Raw genomic sequence first — 19,596 nt, forward strand, 5'->3', positions numbered from 1 at the left:
CGACAGAGTTGTTTTTTTGCTTTGTTTTGTGTTCCAATGTAATTGGGGGAAAAAAAAATAATCTCTTTTCAAATCACACCCGTGTTAGTCAAAACCCATTTTTGGTTTATCCCTTTGCCTTGCTGTTACTATCCCACTCTGTACAACTGTTGGCAAAGCTTTCATAAGGTGACTCCTGAACTCAAACTGCATTTGGGAATTGTCTGGATACAGAGATGCATCTACTTTCCCAAAATGACATCAGATTCCTTACAGATATCCATAAACATGATAATTAACCAATGTTTATACATTTAGTTTAATGTGAAATATCAACGTGACCATTCTGAAATACCTAGGACTACACACTAAAACCATGTCATGGACTTTACACTCCACACATGTATTCAATGGATAAACAAATACATTTAAATGTCTTAATTCAATTTTAGTTTAAGTATCCCTGCAAAGCATACTACACAAATATTTGCTGTTATTCCCTAATTTCACGTGCTTAGTGTGTATATAGTATTGCATGGATAAACCGTGTTGTGAAGAGTTTAATAGATCTTCAAGGGTCTGGGCAGTGTTCCAGGGATCTATTGTGCATGTGGATCTCTGTTTAGGGATGTTAATATGAACCCTAGAAGTATTGTGTATTCGGTAGGTTGATATTGAATGCAAAGAAATATGAAAACATAGTGACAACCTGTTAATTTTTTGAAGAAAACTATTTTTTTCTCTCCACATATAAAGTTTGTATATACTTTTTTTATCACTACAGTTTTTCACCATTTTTTTTCTCTTTCCAACCGAACAGTGTATATATATATATATATATATATATATATATATATATATATATTTTTTTTTTTTTTTTTTAGATTTACAACTGTTAAGAAATGCATGGACTGCTTTTTATGATATTTTATGAGTTTTAACATTCATGCTATATGTATGTTTATTGTGAAATCTTTCCTTATATGACCAGCAAAGGGGATTGTGGTCAGTTAACACCGTAAACTACCGACCATAGGGGTAGGTGGCGTCTGCAACTTTTTGAGCACCCAACGCACAGCGAGGCACTCCTTTCTATGTCCGTGTAACTGACAAAACTTTTCTTCCATACACTTTCCCCTAGTGTATTTTTCCCAAAATGTTAACTTTGCAATATTTAGAAACATTTTCAATAAAAACTATTTAAAAACAAACAAGCAAAAAAAAAAACATACCTTACTTTTTCATTTTTGCGGTTTCCCTTGTTATGCAGAATTGTCTGTACGATCAAACTAGAGATTGTTCAGAATATGGTGGCGTATTGACTTGTTCCGTATAAAAGTTTATACGATTAATAATTTTTGAGAAACCAATGAAAGTTTAATATTTGTTGACGTTTAGAGTGTATCCCCCATATGGGTCTTACCTTGCTGTAGTCCCACCACCATTCTCCCTTATTGTCATATCTTTTATCATTGTTAGGACCTGTTCAGCAAGCAGAAAGGCTATTTAGAAGAGGAGCTTGACTACCGGAAGCAAGCACTCGATCAAGCACACATGGTAGGCATATTAATGCTTTGCCCATTCAAACAGACCACATTCCCTGCTGTTACGGTTAGTAGGTAATGTGCGGTGATCAATCAGCATTACATTCATGGAACATCCATCCAACCAATCTGTTGATGGAACTTTCATACAATTCATTTGGTGCTGTTATTATTTGTTGTTTGTGATACGCACTAAGAGGGTTTGCTTGAAGAATCTTATTTATATCTACTTTATGCAATCCATTGCCAATAATAAATATATAGGTTTAGTAGTTGTTTCTATATATTAGGAGAGATCTGGGTACATCAGTAATGTGTGGCAGCTTGTGTAATATACCAGTATAAATAACGTTTAAATGTAACAACTGAATTTACCAAGGGGTCTTTTACTGCTTATCTTTTTTTTTTTTTTTTTATCTTTATTTTTGTTGTGCACAAATTACATTACAGGTTATCTTTTTTATTTGGGGTTATGGTTTGAATATTTTTATTATGGCAAATCCAGAAATTTTTGTTTCACAAAACGCAATTCTGAGGTACATGTATTGATTAATTTTGAAGAAGTTCTGAATTTGTTTTAAAAAATAAAAAAATAATAAAATTAACCCAGATTCAATGGATCCCAGATTGAAAAGAGACACCGTAGACGGTGTTGTGAGTTATATGGTCTGTCACCATGCTTCATATGTGACCCGCTTCCCAGACCACTATTAGGGATGTTACTAGGTGCTATCTGACACAATCTTTGCAAGTACTTTTATGCTGTGGTTGCAAAGATTCCCAGGTATGAAATTAAACCTGCCAGTATTCTCATTCCCAAGGCATTTCATTGCAAATTCACGTATGCAGATTCCAACTCTCACTGCTAAACCACCAGAGATAATGCAGTCAGCTACAGATGCAATATGGCATATGGATTCTAAATTCTGATTGAATCGGAAATATGATTTATATATTTCCATTCTGTAATAATTATGCTTCAGAACAAAACAGAGGTGGAACTCTTGCATTATACGTAGAAGATCCAATAGCTGTCAGGAGTGGTTAGGGTTTCCAACACGCAAATCTAGGAAACCAGGGAAAACACAGATCAAGGATGGGCTGTGGTACAGGAATATAGAATTACAACAAAATGGTTAGACAAGTCAAGCCAAGGTCGGGACAGGAGAATTCAGAATAGTTGAAAAAAGAAGCCAAGGCTAAATTTAAGAATAAGCAAATGCAGAATAGACGCATTATCAGGCTACTAGAGACCACAATAGGGCACAGAACTGTTGTTGGACAGTGTTTAAATAGTTCTAGTGTCTGATATCATCAGGTTGCGGAATAGGTTAGCTGCAAACATCTACGAGCTGTTCGTATTTACAATGATTGATGGCTGTTTTACGAACAGTTTGACAGGTACCTGGCGCTGTTGTGCAACCACGGCCCCTCTGGCCTGCAATGAAATACTAAATCAGAGGTTGATACTTATGTATCAGCATACCAACTTTGTATATCATGCACTGGCCAAGAGCTGTCACCTGAAATTATGGCACTGTGACACTACTAGTAGTTATGATGCTTGGAGTAAACCATTAAGGTCGTACAAACTACCGAGAGATCGCCAATTGTCGAAGAATCGGTATGTGGCTACATGATGGTACCCCTAATTATTGAATTTATACTGTCAGATTATATACGTATTATCAAACTCCATAATAAGGCAAGAGATTTGTACCAGTCCATAAATGTGGCAACAGCAATCGAGTATCTAATAACAGACTGATCTTTTTGCAACCTGTACTGTTAAAATTACTAAAAAAAAATGTTTACAAATAATTTAAAAAGTGTCCTCTCATAATTGTACAATTTCAACTAAATGACCCTACTTCATCCTGGAGTTCATTCAGCAATTAATGCTCTCTTTAAAATGCGCGGTGAAACTGATTGTGGCAATGTGGGACCCGTATTTCCACATCAGCTTTAAGACTACCAGTCAGTTGGCTATAAGAAAATATTATGGTATTTGAAAAAATAAAGTAGGTTATGTGTAAGATCAATTCGGGTTCTAAATGTTGGTAGAAAATGATCATTTTAATGTATCAGATTTGTTAATCCATGTTCCTTTTTCTTAATATGCGACTCTTGCTGAATTACGTAACTTGTGCTAGAAAATCCAGGAGCTGGAGGCCACGCTTTACAACGCTCTGCAGCAGGACCCTGGTAGAAGAGTGAGTGAATACCTAAGCGAGACTCAGAGAGAAGACTTGCGAGCGGCGGTGGAAAAGGTCCGAAGGCAGATTCTCCGGCAAAGCCGGGAGTTTGACACCCAGATCCTACATGAGCGAATGGAGCTCTTGCATCAGGCACAACAGGTATGCAGCAGCAGCTTGCTACTTATTTTCCTTTCACCCGACAGAAAAGGTCAACGTTTGTAGACTGCTGAAGAAATGTACAGCTTTAAATTAAAAAAGAGTAATAAATATTTTTCATCCCATTTCATCAAGTGAGCGATTCATTGTAGATGCTTCTCTGTACGTGGATTAAAAACTTGAACTCTGCTAGATAACTACAAATCCATCTTTTAAAGAAATATTGAAGTCTGTCGAAATGTATTCAACTATTGTGTGTTGAACAATTGTGTGTCTTTGATGAACCATAACCTCTGCCGATGATGTGATGACACCTAGTGGCAGGAAAGAGTACACCAGTGCCTCATTTGTGTTGGATAGGCAAACCTTGCATGTTTGTGACAATAGGATTTGTGATACTACTTAGTTGGATTATTTACTAATGTGTGCATTCAAAGTGAATTTCAAAATTAAGGCCACAGTAGCCAATTGTAAGCATAGGTGGCTTAGAGAATTTTTTCAGTTCTACTGTTTTAAACTTAAGCCTAAAATTTGCTTTGATTTCTCACTTTATTGACTAATCCTTTAGGGCAAATTATATTACATGCCATTCCACAACCTAGTTCTTAAAGGAAAACTTGTGCCAGGAAAACAAGGTTGTTTTAGCTCTTTATAGTGCCCCTCTAAGTTGTTCTCAGCCAATAGTATATAGTGCCCCTCTAGGAAATTCACAGCCAATAGTATATAGTGCCCATCTAGGAAATTCACAGCCAATAGTACATAGTGCCCATCTAGGAAATTCACAGCCAATAGTACATAGTGCCCCTCTAGGAAATTCACAGCCAATAGTATATAGTGCCCATCTAGGAAATTCACAGCCAATAGTACATAGTGCCCATCTAGGAAATTCACAGCCAATAGTACATAGTGCCCCTCTAGGAAATTCACAGCCAATAGTATATAGTGCCCCTCTAGGAAATTCACAGCCAATAGTATATAGTGCCCCTCTAGGAAATTCACAGCCAATAGTACATAGTGCCCCTCTAGGAAATTCACAGCCAATAGTACATAGTGCCCCTCTAGGAGATTCACAGCCAATAGTATATAGTGCCCCTCTAGGAAATTCACAGCCAATAGTACATAGTGCCCCTGTAGGAAATTCACAGCCAATAGTATATAGTGCCCCTCTAGGAAATTCACAGCCAATAGTATATAGTGCCCCTCTAGGAAATTCACAGCCAATAGTACATAGTGCTCCTCTAGGAAATTCACAGCCAATAGTATATAGTTCCCCTGTAGGAAATTCACAGCCAATAGTATATCCTGCTCCTGTAGGAAATTCACAGCCAATAGTATATAGTTCCCCTGTAGGAAATTCACAGCCAATAGTATATAGTGCCCCTCTAGGAAATTCACAGCCAATAGTATATAGTGCCCCTCTAGGAAATTCACAGCCAATAGTATATAGTGCCCCTCTAGGAAATTCACAGCCAATAGTATATAGTGCCCCTCTAGGAGATTCACAGCCAATAGTATATAGTGCCCCTCTAGGAAATTCACAGCCAATGGTATATAGTGCCCCTGTAGGAAATTCACAGCCAATAGTATATAGTGCCACTCTAAGAAATTCACAGCCAATAGTATATAGTGCCCCTCTAGGAAATTCACAGCCAATAGTATATAGTGCCACTCTAAGAAATTCACAGCCAATAGTATATAGTGCCCCTGTAGGAAATTCACAGCCAATAGTATATAGTGCCCCTGTAGGAAATTCACAGCCAATAGTATATAGTGCCCCTCTAGGAAATTCACAGCCAATAGTATATAGTGCCCATCTAGGAAATTCACAGCCAATAGTATATAGTGCCCCTCTAGGAAATTCACAGCCAATAGTATATAGTGCCCCTCTAGGAAATTCACAGCCAATAGTATATAGTGCCCCTCTAGGAAATTCACAGCCAATAGTATATAGTGCCACTCTAGGAAATTCACAGCCAATAGTATATAGTGCCCCTCTAGGAAATTCACAGCCAATAGTATATAGTGCCCCTGTAGGAAATTCACAGCCAATAGTATATAGTGCCCCTGTAGGAAATTCACAGCCAATTGTATATAGTGCCCCTCTAGGAGATTCACAGCCAATAGTATATAGTGCCCCTCTAGGAAATTCACAGCCAATAGTATATAGTGCCCCTCTAGGAAATTCACAGCCAATAGTATATAGTGCCACTCTAGGAAATTCACAGCCAATAGTATATAGTGCCACTCTAGGAAATTCACAGCCAATAGTATATAGTGCCCCTCTAGGAAATTCACAGCCAATAGTATATAGTGCCCCTCTAGGAAATTCACAGCCAATAGTATATAGTGCCCCTGTAGGAAATTCACAGCCAATAGTATATAGTGCCCCTGTAGGAAATTCACAGCCAATAGTATATAGTGCCCCTCTAGGAAATTCACAGCCAATAGTATATAGTGCCCGTCAAGGAAATTCACAGCCAATAGTATATAGTGCCACTCTAGGAAATTCACAGCCAATAGTATATAGTGCCACTCTAGGAAATTCACAGCCAATAGTATATAGTGCCCGTCTAGGAAATCCACAGCCAATAGTATATAGTGCCCGTCTAGGAAATTCACAGCCAATAGTATATAGTGCCCCTCTAGGAAATCCACAGCCAATAGTATATAGTGCCCCTCTAGGAAATTCACAGCCAATAGTACATAGTGCCCCTCTAGGAAATTCACAGCCAATAGTATATAGTGCCCCTCTAGGAGATTCACAGCCAATAGTACATAGTGCCCCTCTAGGAAATTCACAGCCAATAGTATATAGTGCCCCTCTAGGAAATTCACAGCCAATAGTATATAGTGCCCCTCTAGGAAATTCACAGCCAATAGTATATAGTGCCCCTCTAGGAAATTCACAGCCAATGGTATATAGTGCCCCTGTAGGAAATTCACAGCCAATAGTATATAGTGCCACTCTACGAAATTCACAGCCAATAGTATATAGTGCCCCTCTAGGAAATTCACAGCCAATAGTATATAGTGCCCCTCTAGGAAATTCACAGCCAATAGTATATAGTGCCCCTCTAGGAAATTCACAGCCAATAGTATATAGTGCCCCTCTAGGAAATTCACAGCCAATAGTATATAGTGCCCCTCTAGGAAATTCACAGCCAATAGTATATAGTGCCCCTCTAGGAAATTCACAGCCAATAGTATATAGTGCCCCTCTAGGAAATTCACAGCCAATAGTATATAGTGCCCCTCTAGGAAATTCACAGCCAATAGTATATAGTGCCCCTCTAGGAAATTCACAGCCAATAGTATATAGTGCCCCTGTAGGAAATTCACAGCCAATAGTATATAGTGCCCCTCTAGGAGATTCACAGCCAATAGTATATAGTGCCCCTCTAGGAAATTCACAGCCAATAGTATATAGTGCCCCTGTAGGAAATTCACAGCCAATAGTATATAGTGCCCCTCTAGGAAATTCACAGCCAATAGTATATAGTGCCCCTCTAGGAAATTCACAGCCAATAGTATATAGTGCCCCTCTAGGAAATTCACAGCCAATAGTATATAGTGCCACTCTAGGAAATTCACAGCCAATAGTATATAGTGCCCGTCTAGGAAATCCACAGCCAATAGTATATAGTGCCCATCTAGGAAATTCACAGCCAATAGTATATAGTGCCCCTGTAGGAAATTCACAGCCAATAGTATATAGTGCCCCTCTAGGAAATCCACAGCCAATAGTATATAGTGCCCCTCTAGGAAATCCACAGCCAATAGTATACAGTGCCCCTCTAGGAAATTCACAGCCAATAGTATATAGTGCCCCTCTAGGAAATTCACAGCCAATAGTATATAGTGCCCCTCTAGGAAATTCACAGCCAATAATATATAGTGCCCCTCTAAGAAATTCACAGCCAATAGTATATAGTGCCCCTGTAGGAAATTCACAGCCAATAGTATATAGTGCCCCTCTAGGAAATTCACAGCCAATAGTACATAGTGCCCCTCTAAGAAATTCACAGCCAATAGTATATAGTGCCCCTGTAGGAAATTCACAGCCAATAGTATATAGTGCCCCTATAGGAGATCCACAGCCAATAGTATATAGTGCCCCTCTAGGAAATTCACAGCCAATAGTATATAGTGCCCCTCTAGGAAATTCACAGCCAATAGTACATAGTGCCCCTCTAGGAAATTCACAGCCAATAGTATATAGTGCCCCTCTAGGAAATTCACAGCCAATAGTATATAGTGCCCCTCTAGGAAATTCACAGCCAATAGTATATAGTGCCCCTCTAGGAAATTCACAGCCAATAGTATATAGTGCCCCTCTAGGAAATTCACAGCCAATAGTATATAGTGCCCCTCTAGGAAATTCACAGCCAATAGTATATAGTGCCCCTCTAGGAAATTCACAGCCAATAGTATATAGTGCCCCTCTAGGAGATTCACAGCCAATAGTATATAGTGCCCCTCTAGGAAATTCACAGCCAATAGTATATAGTGCCCCTGTAGGAAATTTACAGCCAATAGTATATAGTGCCCCTGTAGGAAATTCACAGCCAATAGTATATAGTGACCCTCTAGGAGATTCACAGCCAATAGTATATAGTGCCACTCTAGGAAATTCACAGCCAATAGTACATAGTGCCCCTCTAGGAGATTCACAGCCAATAGTATATAGTGACCCTCTAGGAAATTCACAGCCAATAGTATATAGTGCCCCTCTAGGAAATTCACAGCCAATAGTATATAGTGCCCCTCTAGGAAATTCACAGCCAATAGTATATAGTGCCCCTGTAGGAAATTCACAGCCAATGGTATATAGTGCCCCTCTAGGAAATTCACAGCCAATAGTATATAGTGCCCCTCTAGGAGATTCACAGCCAATAGTATATAGTGCCACTCTAAGAAATTCACAGCCAATAGTACATAGTGCCCCTCTAGGAAATTCACAGCCAATAGTACATAGTGCCCCTCTAGGAAATTCACAGCCAATAGTATATAGTGCCCCTCTAGGAAATTCACAGCCAATAGTATATAGTGCCCCTCTAGGAAATTCACAGCCAATAGTATATAGTGCCCCTCTAAAAAGTTCTCAGCCAATGACTGGCTGACCGGATCAGCATGTGGCTGGATGCAAATCACCTACCATGACAGGAGCCTGAACCCAGGTAAATGGGCAAACTATTGGTAAGCAGGGAACAGAAGCCAGGTACTCCTAGCATCATAGCCATTGCAATAACCCTTCAAGCAAAGGAAATGATGGAAATTTAAAAAAATACATTTTACATTTTTACAATTGCTACAGTGGCAGACCAGTCCCTGAGAAGGTTTTTTTTGGGGGGGGGTTTTTTCAAGTAAAGGTTAAATGATATGCAGTTTAGCTTCTCTCATTGATTCTTGAATTGAAACAAACATTGTATGTTTCGTTTTTGTTTTTTTAACAATACAATATGTATAATTGGGTCCTGTCTAATGGAAACCTGGTAATGTGACATACTGGGAATTCCATTGCACACCCCAGAAGGGGGAGATTAATTTAATTTAGTAGGTTATTTTAGTGAAGATTATGTAATCCAGCAAATTAATCTTCCTCAATTGAAGGATGAATTAAAAAAACTAAATGTATTTCTTTGTCAAAAAGCTGCTACAATTAAATCTATTTTACGAACAAGTCCTAGAACGTGTTCCTTCTCTCCATGTTCTACGTCATTTATTGCAGTAGGGTAATAGTGTTACATAACTGTTTGCTTTGCCCCCTTGCACCCAGTGATGTTTTTAATATATACATAACACCGGAGTGTACCAGACCCCCCCACGCCACTTTTTTTTTTCTTTCTTTCTCTTTCATCTTAACAAACCGAATTGTAACACAAACTGCAATAAAAAATAAAAATTTTAAACAAAAATCGCAAAACACAACAGAATTTGCACCAATCAGCATAGAAAATATATTATTATTATTATTATTATTATTATTACCATTTATATAGCGCCAACAGATTACGTAGCGCTTTACAATATTATGAGAGGGGGGATGTAACTATAAATAGGACAATTACAAGAAAACTTTCAGGAACGATAGAGGGCCCTGCTCAAACGAGCTTACAGTCTACAGAAGTAAACTAAAAACAATTACCTATGGTTTAAGGTAGTGAAAGAGCAAATAAATACCTTCTATTTCATGTTAAACATTTTGGATCCAGAAGATGGTAAATTCTTCTCCATACGTGTGAACATTGTAAAACAAACGTGAAACAATTTGATCCTCCACCATACAGTAAGCAGAAGACACTAAGCAGCTTAGCAGACCTTTTTCGGTCTGCTGTTTAAATCGCACATCACATTGTATTTGTACGTTCGATGGTGACTATAAATCCAATCACAAATGATCTGTTAAACTAATCAGCACATTAAGAAAACTGCATCCCACATGGTGACATGCAATTATGGCTCAGCAGGGTGCTATGATCTCACTGGTAACTTTACCAACGTTTTGTAATAATATGATGGCAAGCTGTTTGTACATTCATTTTGGGACAGTTAAGGTTTTGAAAATCTGATCATCTCAGGATGGGAGTCAGAGCATAACAAAGATTACTGCAAGCATAATAGCGAGGTGTCTTTTCCTATTTATTCCTGGGTAGTTAACCCCAGCGTTGGTGATTTAGCTATGGATCCAAGACCTGTGATATCCTGATGTACCTCATGACATCCAATTAATCTCTGGATAGGTGACGGAGATGGCATAGATATCAGTCACCTATCCAGGGATTCATGGGATTCTCTGCAGTGTGTCAGGATATGATGTCATTACTCCTCAATCAACCATCACAGTTTGGGTTAATAAAACATGACATGTCTGGTTCACATTCCGCTTATTTGCTTCACTTGAGGACACTGATACATTTTTAATATCCAGCTAGTCTTGGCCTGGGGGTCCACCGTTCATATAGGTATGAGTTGTCAATGGCATGTCTTTCTCTGTAATGCCATTTTGGAAAACCAAAACACAGAAAAATGAGAATGATCTGATAGCCATGAGAGATTTATAAATGGCAACTTAAATAAATGTAATAAAAAATGTATGCACATATACCACAGAGCTACAAAGTATTTCCAGTTACATAAAGTCAACATCCGTGTATCTCTAAATTGAATTTAGAACTATCCTGTTTGGCTGTCAGTCACAGATTAACATTCTTATTGGATTATGGCTTAAGCAACAATTCTCAAATTGCATTATACTGCAACCTTATGCTTAGTTACCACTGATTGGAAATGTTCAATTGGTGTGTAAGGATAGAATGAAAAAAAGATGCTTGGCTCTTACAGACGAGGAAAATATAATTACAAGATGTTATGCAGTAATATGTGCTTCGTTGTCTGTACTTTTTCCATGATTAATAAAAAGGACAAAAATAAAAACCTACAAGTTGTGCCCTTCCTCTCATTTATCCCAGAGCTCACCCTTCTCTGACAATCTTTGGTCAGATCACTAGAACTTTCTCACTCTAATTTTTAACTACCTTGGGTTTTGACAGTGTACTACCAGTATACACCAAACCACTATATTATGTAGTTTCTTCTTATTGTAGAATCTTTAAAACTCCATAAAATTTAGATGCAAAAAGGGCATTCATGTTAAAAGGATAAACAAAGAAAAAAAGTCAAAATCTAAGGATTGGGTCAAATCCCACTGAACAAAGAGTCTCCTCCAGGAACTCCCGGCACAGGCTAATTGACTAATTTTGTCTAATTTGGTAGTGGCAGCGTGAGTTTGAGTTTATATATAGGTGTGCTGGGCAGCAGGGAAAATCAAAAAACAGTATAATAAAATGTGTATGAAAACTTTACATGTGAAGCCATTATTGTAAAAAAGATGATCCATTTCGTATTACAACTGCAGTTCAACTATGAAAAATGTAGTTTTTAATAAAAGATTTTTATTTTTTTTTGGGGGTGGAGCCTGACCACCAAGCGGTGTGGACGTGAGTTCCAGGAGCTACTGCCCGGCGGGAGAAAAATCGGAGAAATAACGGAGGCTACGAAGCCCAAAGACTTCAAAGGGTGCACTACCCATGTTGGGGGTGCACTACAGAAGCGGGAGATATAACTCCGATGCCTGTCGGGACTCGAAGCACTGAAAGCCGGGTGCGGCCTACTGGAACCGGTACAGGGGAGAGACGGCCGCTCTCCCCGACCCCGGAGCAACCCGGCAAGCACCATACCCTTCCCCTCCCCCCCTGGACCGGTGGGGGTTATCCCGGTCCCCACTGGCCACACAAAGCAAGCCCGACGACGGACTTACCGGCCACGCTGCACTGCCGAAACACAGCCAAGATGGCGGCCCAGCAAAGGCCCAAATCAAACATCACGAGCACCCAACAACCACTGCAGCCTAGGGAGGCTTTTGACCAGCTCTGCATGGGCTTCTGGGCGATACTCCACAAGCGAGGACTGTCTGATTGTCAAGCGGTGAGAGCAGTGGCTTTATGGATCCATCCAGAAGCCCGGCGCCGCCACTATGACCCCCTGCTTCAGGCCTCCAGAGCGGCTAGCCGGCTACACAGACGCCAGCGAAAGACAAAGCGTGAACGAAGCACCCCCCCAGAAGCCGGAGGGCCACCCACCTCGACCACAACCACTCGACACGCAGCAACAGCTCCCAGCCCCGGCGGGAAGCACAGCTGCAAGACGGCAATGGAGGGAGAAGCGCCCAGTACTCTCATGCAGAGAAGCGCAGCCAGATCACCTTCCCGGGAACGCAATCAAGGCATCCAGAATGGGCATAGGTTGACACACACTGAGGGGCCCACAGCCCGCGACCCTGTCTACAGAGCAGAGACTTTCTCTCCCTAAGGACAGAGGCAAGAGCACCCCAATTTACAATGTATGCTCCTATCTACATAAAACGCGTTGGCACATACTGCATGATACTTTAAGCTTAAACTCCTAGCCGATGGACTTACTCACTCCTGGAACAAGCATTGCATAGTCTTGTAACACCAGATTCGGATGATTACCCGCTTAGTTTTAATAGCTTTGTGTTAGCCTGATCCTAGCTTGTTAACATGCATAATACCGTTACATTATGCTATAACCCCTGCTATGACCTCACAATTTAACTACATAATGCGTGCCTAAGTTACTGCATAGTTTAACGTTGCTCATTTAACAGTCTACCTAAATTGGCATCGCTACCAGAATAGCTTGTTTTTAACATAACATATAAAAATGTGCTGATATTCACATGCCATGAATGTACAACAACTGTGTTTAAATCTTTTGATTATGCTGTTGTGGCATTGACAAACGTCTTGTTATTCCCTGCACAAAGAAAAATAAAGAATAAAAAAAAAAAAAAAAAAAAAGATTTTTTACTTGAAACATATTGTGGCATATTCACTACACCGTGAATTGAAAGCTAACCAAAAATACTGTTCAACTCTGCTATAGTTTGGCTATTTAAATCTGATTTTTGCAAGTTAGGTTTGTTGACTATTAACTGACCAAACCTTATTGTCCTCATTTTTTAATTGAAGTCATAGATTCATGTGAAGAGACAGAATAATGCTGTTCTCAAAAACCAATCTATCTTCTCGATTGACACTATCTGTTTTCCTTCACAGAGAATCCGAGATCTTGAAGACAAAATAGAACTTCAAAAAAGACAACTCAAGGAGATAGAAGAAAAGGTAATAAGTCTAGTATATCTATTTCTGTACTTTTACATGAAAATGGTTACTATGTGTATTGGCTGACACTCTAGATCAGGGGTTCTCAAAATGTATATCGCCAGATGTTTTAAAAATACAACTTATATGATGCTTTGTCATTCTAATGGCATGCAAAGCGTCATGGGAATTGTAGTTTGGTAACATCTGGGGATCTACCTTTTGGGCACCCCTAAATGTATAATTGCTTTTAATTTAAAACTGAAGATCAAAAAAACACACTATAATTGTAGATGACTTGGAGAAAATTTATAATGCCGAATAGGGCCCGTATTTCGAATTTTAGTTTTCAATTCACTGTTTAGTAAATAACCCCTATTAATTCGGGGCATTGGGAACTTACGATAACTTGTGAATTCATGAAAAGGTTAAAGGAGAGAAGCCTTTTCCAAGATATTAAGATGCTGACTGTTTGGGAAATTGTATTCTAAACTGACAGCTCAGAATGCAGTGAGCAAACAATGGAATGAAATACTGAGTTTATGAATAAGAATGAATACAGGTCACATCAGGGGACTATAAACCACTAGATGAAATATTCACAGTATAGGTTTGTGTTCTGCTACATGTTGTGTGTAGATTAGAGGTATAGACACACTCTGAAAATCATTTTCCTCTGACCATGTCTCCTCACTACTTTAAACTGCAGTCAATCAATTGTGTGTGTGTGTGTGTATATATTTACAATTGAAAGTAGTTTGTAGACCGTGCATAACCTGAAGTTAAGATGTATTTTTCAGAAGTTTATTATGTTTCCTTGTAGAATATTACATAATAAAATAGGAACCAATCGCTTGGTTTTATTTAAATACATTATGCAGAACATCTATCTGTGTGTCAGTGTTCTATCTTGGATCCCTATGTTTTTAAACCTAGGGAAACGTAAGGTACAGATTCCAGTTTTTGTACATACAGTTGTTTCAAAAAAGGAGATGGTAGGTCCCTAGCATTTGAGATGTATTAGTGGAGAGTTGAAGGCAGCCCGAACAACCCAAACCAAAGTCTCTCTTTTCCGGTCAAGAATAAGAAGTGGACATGTAAAGTAGAGCGTAGTGCCTTGAAAAATCTTCAGGTGTGGGCAATATGTAACAAAAGAAGGGAATGGCAAAAGGCTATGTAGTGTATTACGTTAAATGATTGGAGATACTAATGGGACACAATGTCCAGCATCAGAGAAAACCCCATGGGAAAGCACTGAGGCAATGCGTTCCTATGTGGAAGGCATGTTACGTATGTACATTAGGTCCCCCCCAATGGATTGTGCTTGCTACGTATGTACATTAGGTCCCCCCCAATGGATTGTGCTTGCTACGTATGTACATTAGGTCCCCCCCCAATGGATTACGTCGGAGGAGGCGACCGCAACCCAGCAAAGAGGGACCATGGTGCTGGAATCGGGTATGTGAATAAAGGGTTATTTAACCCTTTTGCAACACGGGGAGGGGGCCACGGGGGCTGGGGAGGCTGAGGAACACAGTGTTAGGAATATATTTTGTAATCCTAACACTGTTTCTATAAAAGAAATACACTTGCAGTGTAAAAAGCCATTAGTTAGCTTTACTTCTGCGTGCCTAAGTGGTATGATCCCAGCCTAAGGATATGGGCTGTATCTCTTGATCTAATAGAGTGTGGAAAGGATTCCAACCACTAACATATCCAGGAGTGTGGATTATACCTTTCCATGCTAATTATTGGAAGCCATCAGAAGGCTCCATTAAATGTGAGTGCAATTATACACATCTACTCACCTAATTCATAATGTTAAATTTACTACACTCTATTGGTGTCTGCTTTGTTTATTTTTTTACTTTCTGGATTACACTCCATTGGATCAAGAGATACATCACACATCCTTAGGTAGAGACCATACCACCCAGGTACACAGAGGTAGAGCTAGCTAGCGCTATACACTGTAAGTGTATTTCTATTATCAACATTTAACATACTACACTATATACTCTATCACTCCTTCTTCTTTTGTTACATACAGTTATTGTAGTCTGAACATCCTTCTTCATCTCCTATATCTATATATATTATACTCCATTGCAAACATATAAAAAGCTACATGTGCATACGTACACTTAGTGGACACTTTATTGGGTGTACCAGTCTATAAAATTATGAGACTAACTATATGCATCCAGAACAACCCAAACTCTTTGGTATGCCAAACCATGGAGTAAATGTTCAGATAACATTAAGCAGCAGCCACTTCTGCACCAAGGAAACATTTCCATGCCATTCCACCCCCTCCACTTTCAGCACAAATCATGATTTATCAAACCAGGAAACATATTTCTTAGCTTCTGTTTTTCAGTTTTGATGATCCCAAGCCTACCGTAACTTCAGTTCCCTGTTCTAATGTTGATAGAAGTGGAACTCGGAGGTGCCTTCTGCTGTTCCATGCATTGTTTCTTTGGATATGCTCTTTAACACATATTTGTAAAGAAGTATTGGAGCTTGAATCAGTTTGGTCACTGTGCTCTGACCAATGGAATTAGAGAGTCACCAATTACTGGATATTTTCTATCACATTGTCCTTTCTATTTAGGCTCTAGAGCAGTGGTTTCCAGTCCAGTCTAGATGGCACAGCAGTGCTCTGGGTTTTGCTTATATCGCAATTGGAGCATGGTTACTAAATGTCTAAATCCTGGACTGTTGGTGTACATTGAGTACTAGATTGGGACCCAGTGCTAGTCAGTAAAAAAAAATCCCATTGTTCTCTATATAATGTCTTTCTGAGGGAACCTGATCGCATTTTGTTTAGGATTATTATGTTGAGAAATACATGATTTGTGCGCCTCTCACAGTGTTTCTTCTTCTCTTCTTTCTGTTTTGTTTTGATATTATTTTATAGTTTTTGTTCCTTTTTTTGTTTTTCTCACTAGCATTCATTCTGTGGCCTTGATGATCAATCCCAGCAACCAATCATGGTGGGTTTTTATACATGGACTTTTTTGGTTTTTAATTTGCACTGTATGTTTCTTTTGGAATATCAATAATGGAGGCATGTTGTCGACTAAACTAGTCTTTGTGATAGTGTATGGAGAAAAACCTTGCCTACACAAGGGTGCGCTGGATATACAGGTTCTAGATTATATGGTATCTTTGATAAACCAAATGTCCTTCTAACTTGAAGGAATAGTTTGAAAGAAGGATTCTAGATCAGCTTATTCCAGGTTGTGATGTTACATTTCTAGTTGCTGATCACAAATAATTTCTTAAATTTTCTAAAGTTAACCAAGTTTTCAACCCTCCGTATCCCCGTTTAAAATCATTACAGGTATATCATCTTGTCAACGGGTAGCTGCAGTTTTTATTGATCATCCTCCTGCATTATGCCAACAAAATTCAGAAAAAATAAATAAATAGAGCTTAAGGAATTTGTACTCCTTTTTCCAGTTTTCTTCCCCTCTCTGTTATTATTTTGGACCCCATAACATTGTTTTCCATTCTGTTACTGTCCTTTCTTGCTCACTGGCTGGACTGCCTGATTTGTTCCTCATCCTGCCCATTCTCTAGCTTCTTCACAGTTCTGCCCCTCCCTAATCTTGTTTCCCAGCCTGTCCCTGGTTGTTCACTGGATGGACCATAACCTGCCTTATCTCTCTGATCCATCAGCCACCATAGATCTCTTGTCTGCCCTGTACCTCCCAAACTTTGTTACCCCACCTTCTCCCTCCCCTCCTTTGTTCCCCCGCCTTCACCCTACCCTTGTTTGTTCCCCCGCCCTCACTCTCCCCTTGTTTGTTCCCCGCCCTCACTCTCCCCTTTTTTTCCCCTGCCCTCACTCTCCCCTCCTTTGTTCCATCGCCCTCACTCTCCCCTCCTTTGTTCCCTGCCCTCACTCTCCCCTCCTTTGTTCCCCGCCCTCACTCTCCCCTCCTTTGTTCCCCGCCCTCACTCTCCCCTCCTTTGTTCCCCCGCCCTCACTCTCCCCTCCTTTGTTCCCCCACCCTCACTCTCCCCTCCTTTGTTCCCCCGCCCTCACTCTCCCCTCCTTTGTTCCCCCGCCCTCACTCTCCCCTCCTTTGTTCCCCCGCCCTCACTCTCCCCTCCTTTGTTCCCCCGCCCTCACTCTCCCCTCCTTTGTTCCCCGCCCTCACTCTCCCCTCCTTTGTTCCCCCGCCCTCACTCTCCCCCCTTTGTTCCCTGCCCTCACTCTCCCCCCTTTGTTTCCTGCCCTCACTCTCCCCCCTTTGTTCCCTGCCCTCACTCTCCCCCCTTTGTTCCCTGCCCTCACTCCCCCCCTTTGTTCCCTGCCCTCACTCTCCTCTCCTTTGTTCCCCGCCCTCACTCTCCCCTCCTTTGTTCCCCGCCCTCACTCTCCCCTCCTTTGTTCCCCGCCCTCACTCTCCCCTCCTTTGTTCCCCCGCCCTCACTCTCCACTCCTTTGTTCCCCCGCCCTCACTCTCCCCTCCTTTGTTCCCCCGCCCTCACTCTCCCCTCCTTTGTTCCCCCGCCCTCACTCTCCCCTCCTTTGTTCCCCCACCTCACTCTCCCCTCCTTTGTTCCCCCACCTCACTCTCCCCTCCTTTGTTCCCCGCCCTCACTCTCCCCTCTTTTGTTCCCCGCCCTCACTCTCCCCTCCTTTGTTCCCCCGCCCTCACTCTCCCCTCCTTTGTTCCCCCGCCCTCACTCTCCCCTCCTATGTTCCCCCGCCCTCACTCTCCCCTCCTTTGTTCCCCCGCCCTCACTCTCCCCTCCTTTGTTCCTTGCCCTCACTCTCCCCTCCTTTGTTCCATCGCCCTCACTCTCCCCTCCTTTGTTCCCCCGCCCTCACTCTCCCCTCCTTTGTTCCCCCGCCCTCACTCTCCCCTCCTTTGTTCCCCCGCCCTCACTCTCCCCTCCTTTGTTCCCCCGCCCTCACTCTCCCCTCCTATGTTCCCCCGCCCTCACTCTCCCCTCCTTTGTTCCCCCGCCCTCACTCTCCCCTCCTTTGTTCCTTGCCCTCACTCTCCCCTCCTTTGTTCCATCGCCCTCACTCTCCCCTCCTTTGTTCCCCCGCCCTCACTCTCCCCTCCTTTGTTCCCCCGCCCTCACTCTCCCCTCCTTTGTTCCCCCGCCCTCACTCTCCCCTCCTTTGTTCCCCGCCCTCACTCTCCCCTCCTTTGTTCCCCGCCCTCACTCTCCCCTCTTTTGTTCCCCCGCCCTCACTCTCCCCTCCTTTGTTCCCCGCCCTCACTCTACCCTCCTTTGTTCCCCGCCCTCACTCTCCCCTCCTTTGTTCCCCCGCCCTCACTCTCCCCTCCTTTGTTCCCCCGCCCTCACTCTCCCCTCCTTTGTTCCCCCGCCCTCACTCTCCCCTCCTTTGTTCCCCCGCCCTCACTCTCCCCTCCTTTGTTCCCCCGCCCTCACTCTCCCCTCCTTTGTTCCCCCGCCCTCACTCTCCCCTCCTTTGTTCCCCCGCCCTCACCCTTCCCTCATGTGTTCCTCCTCCCTCACCCTCCTCTCCTTTGTTCCCCCTGCCCTCACCCTCCTCTCCTTTGTTCCCCCTGCCCTCACCCTCCTCTCCTTTGTTCCCCCTCCCTCACCCTTCCCTCCTTTGTTCCTCCTCCCTCACCCTTCCCTCCCTTGTTTCCCCGCCCTCACTCTCCCCTTCTTTGTTCCCCCGCCCTCACCCTCACCCTCTTGGTTAGATAACAACTTTAATAACAAACTAGGAACTATGGTAATGTAATACATTTAAGCTAGAAACAAATGTGGTTTTATTTACTGTGTATCTTTTCTTAAAATAATCTCTTTAATTTTTTAGGGTTTTAAAAGAGCACATGGGACAAGCATCTGATTATTCCTCAACTGCCAAAAGAAGAGACCACACAGAATATTATGTTATTTTTTAAATTATCGGCTGGTCTGAAATGCCACATGATTAAAATTATGAGTTTTGTAAGAATTTCATTTTTATCTGGACTACATTTGTTGTACAGAAATAGTCCTGCTATACAGAGACTCTAATTATATGTCTGAAAA

General features: G+C 41.4%; 1 protein-coding gene across 11 annotated transcripts in view; it reads left to right on the forward strand.

Annotated features, from left to right (window-relative positions):
- JAKMIP1 (janus kinase and microtubule interacting protein 1) overlaps positions 1-19,596 on the forward strand; it is a 132,151-nt gene extending 112,555 nt beyond the window's left edge. For 7 of the 11 annotated variants that reach the window (XM_063457751.1, XM_063457756.1, XM_063457759.1 and 4 more), the window contains 5 exons: positions 1,459-1,536; positions 3,677-3,880; positions 13,516-13,581; positions 16,512-16,556; positions 19,379-19,596. In XM_063457751.1, coding sequence (XP_063313821.1) covers positions 1,459-1,536; positions 3,677-3,880; positions 13,516-13,581; positions 16,512-16,556; positions 19,379-19,411 — 426 coding nt within the window. In that variant the 3' untranslated portion in view covers positions 19,412-19,596. Of the gene's footprint in view, positions 1-1,458; positions 1,537-3,676; positions 3,881-13,515; positions 13,582-16,480; positions 16,557-19,378 lie in introns of all 11 variants that reach the window. The other 4 variants (XM_063457757.1, XM_063457758.1, XM_063457761.1 and 1 more) reach the window with 2 other exon arrangements.

This window comes from Pelobates fuscus, chromosome 6, assembly GCF_036172605.1.
Source record: "Pelobates fuscus isolate aPelFus1 chromosome 6, aPelFus1.pri, whole genome shotgun sequence".
NCBI lineage: Eukaryota > Metazoa > Chordata > Amphibia > Anura > Pelobatidae > Pelobates > Pelobates fuscus.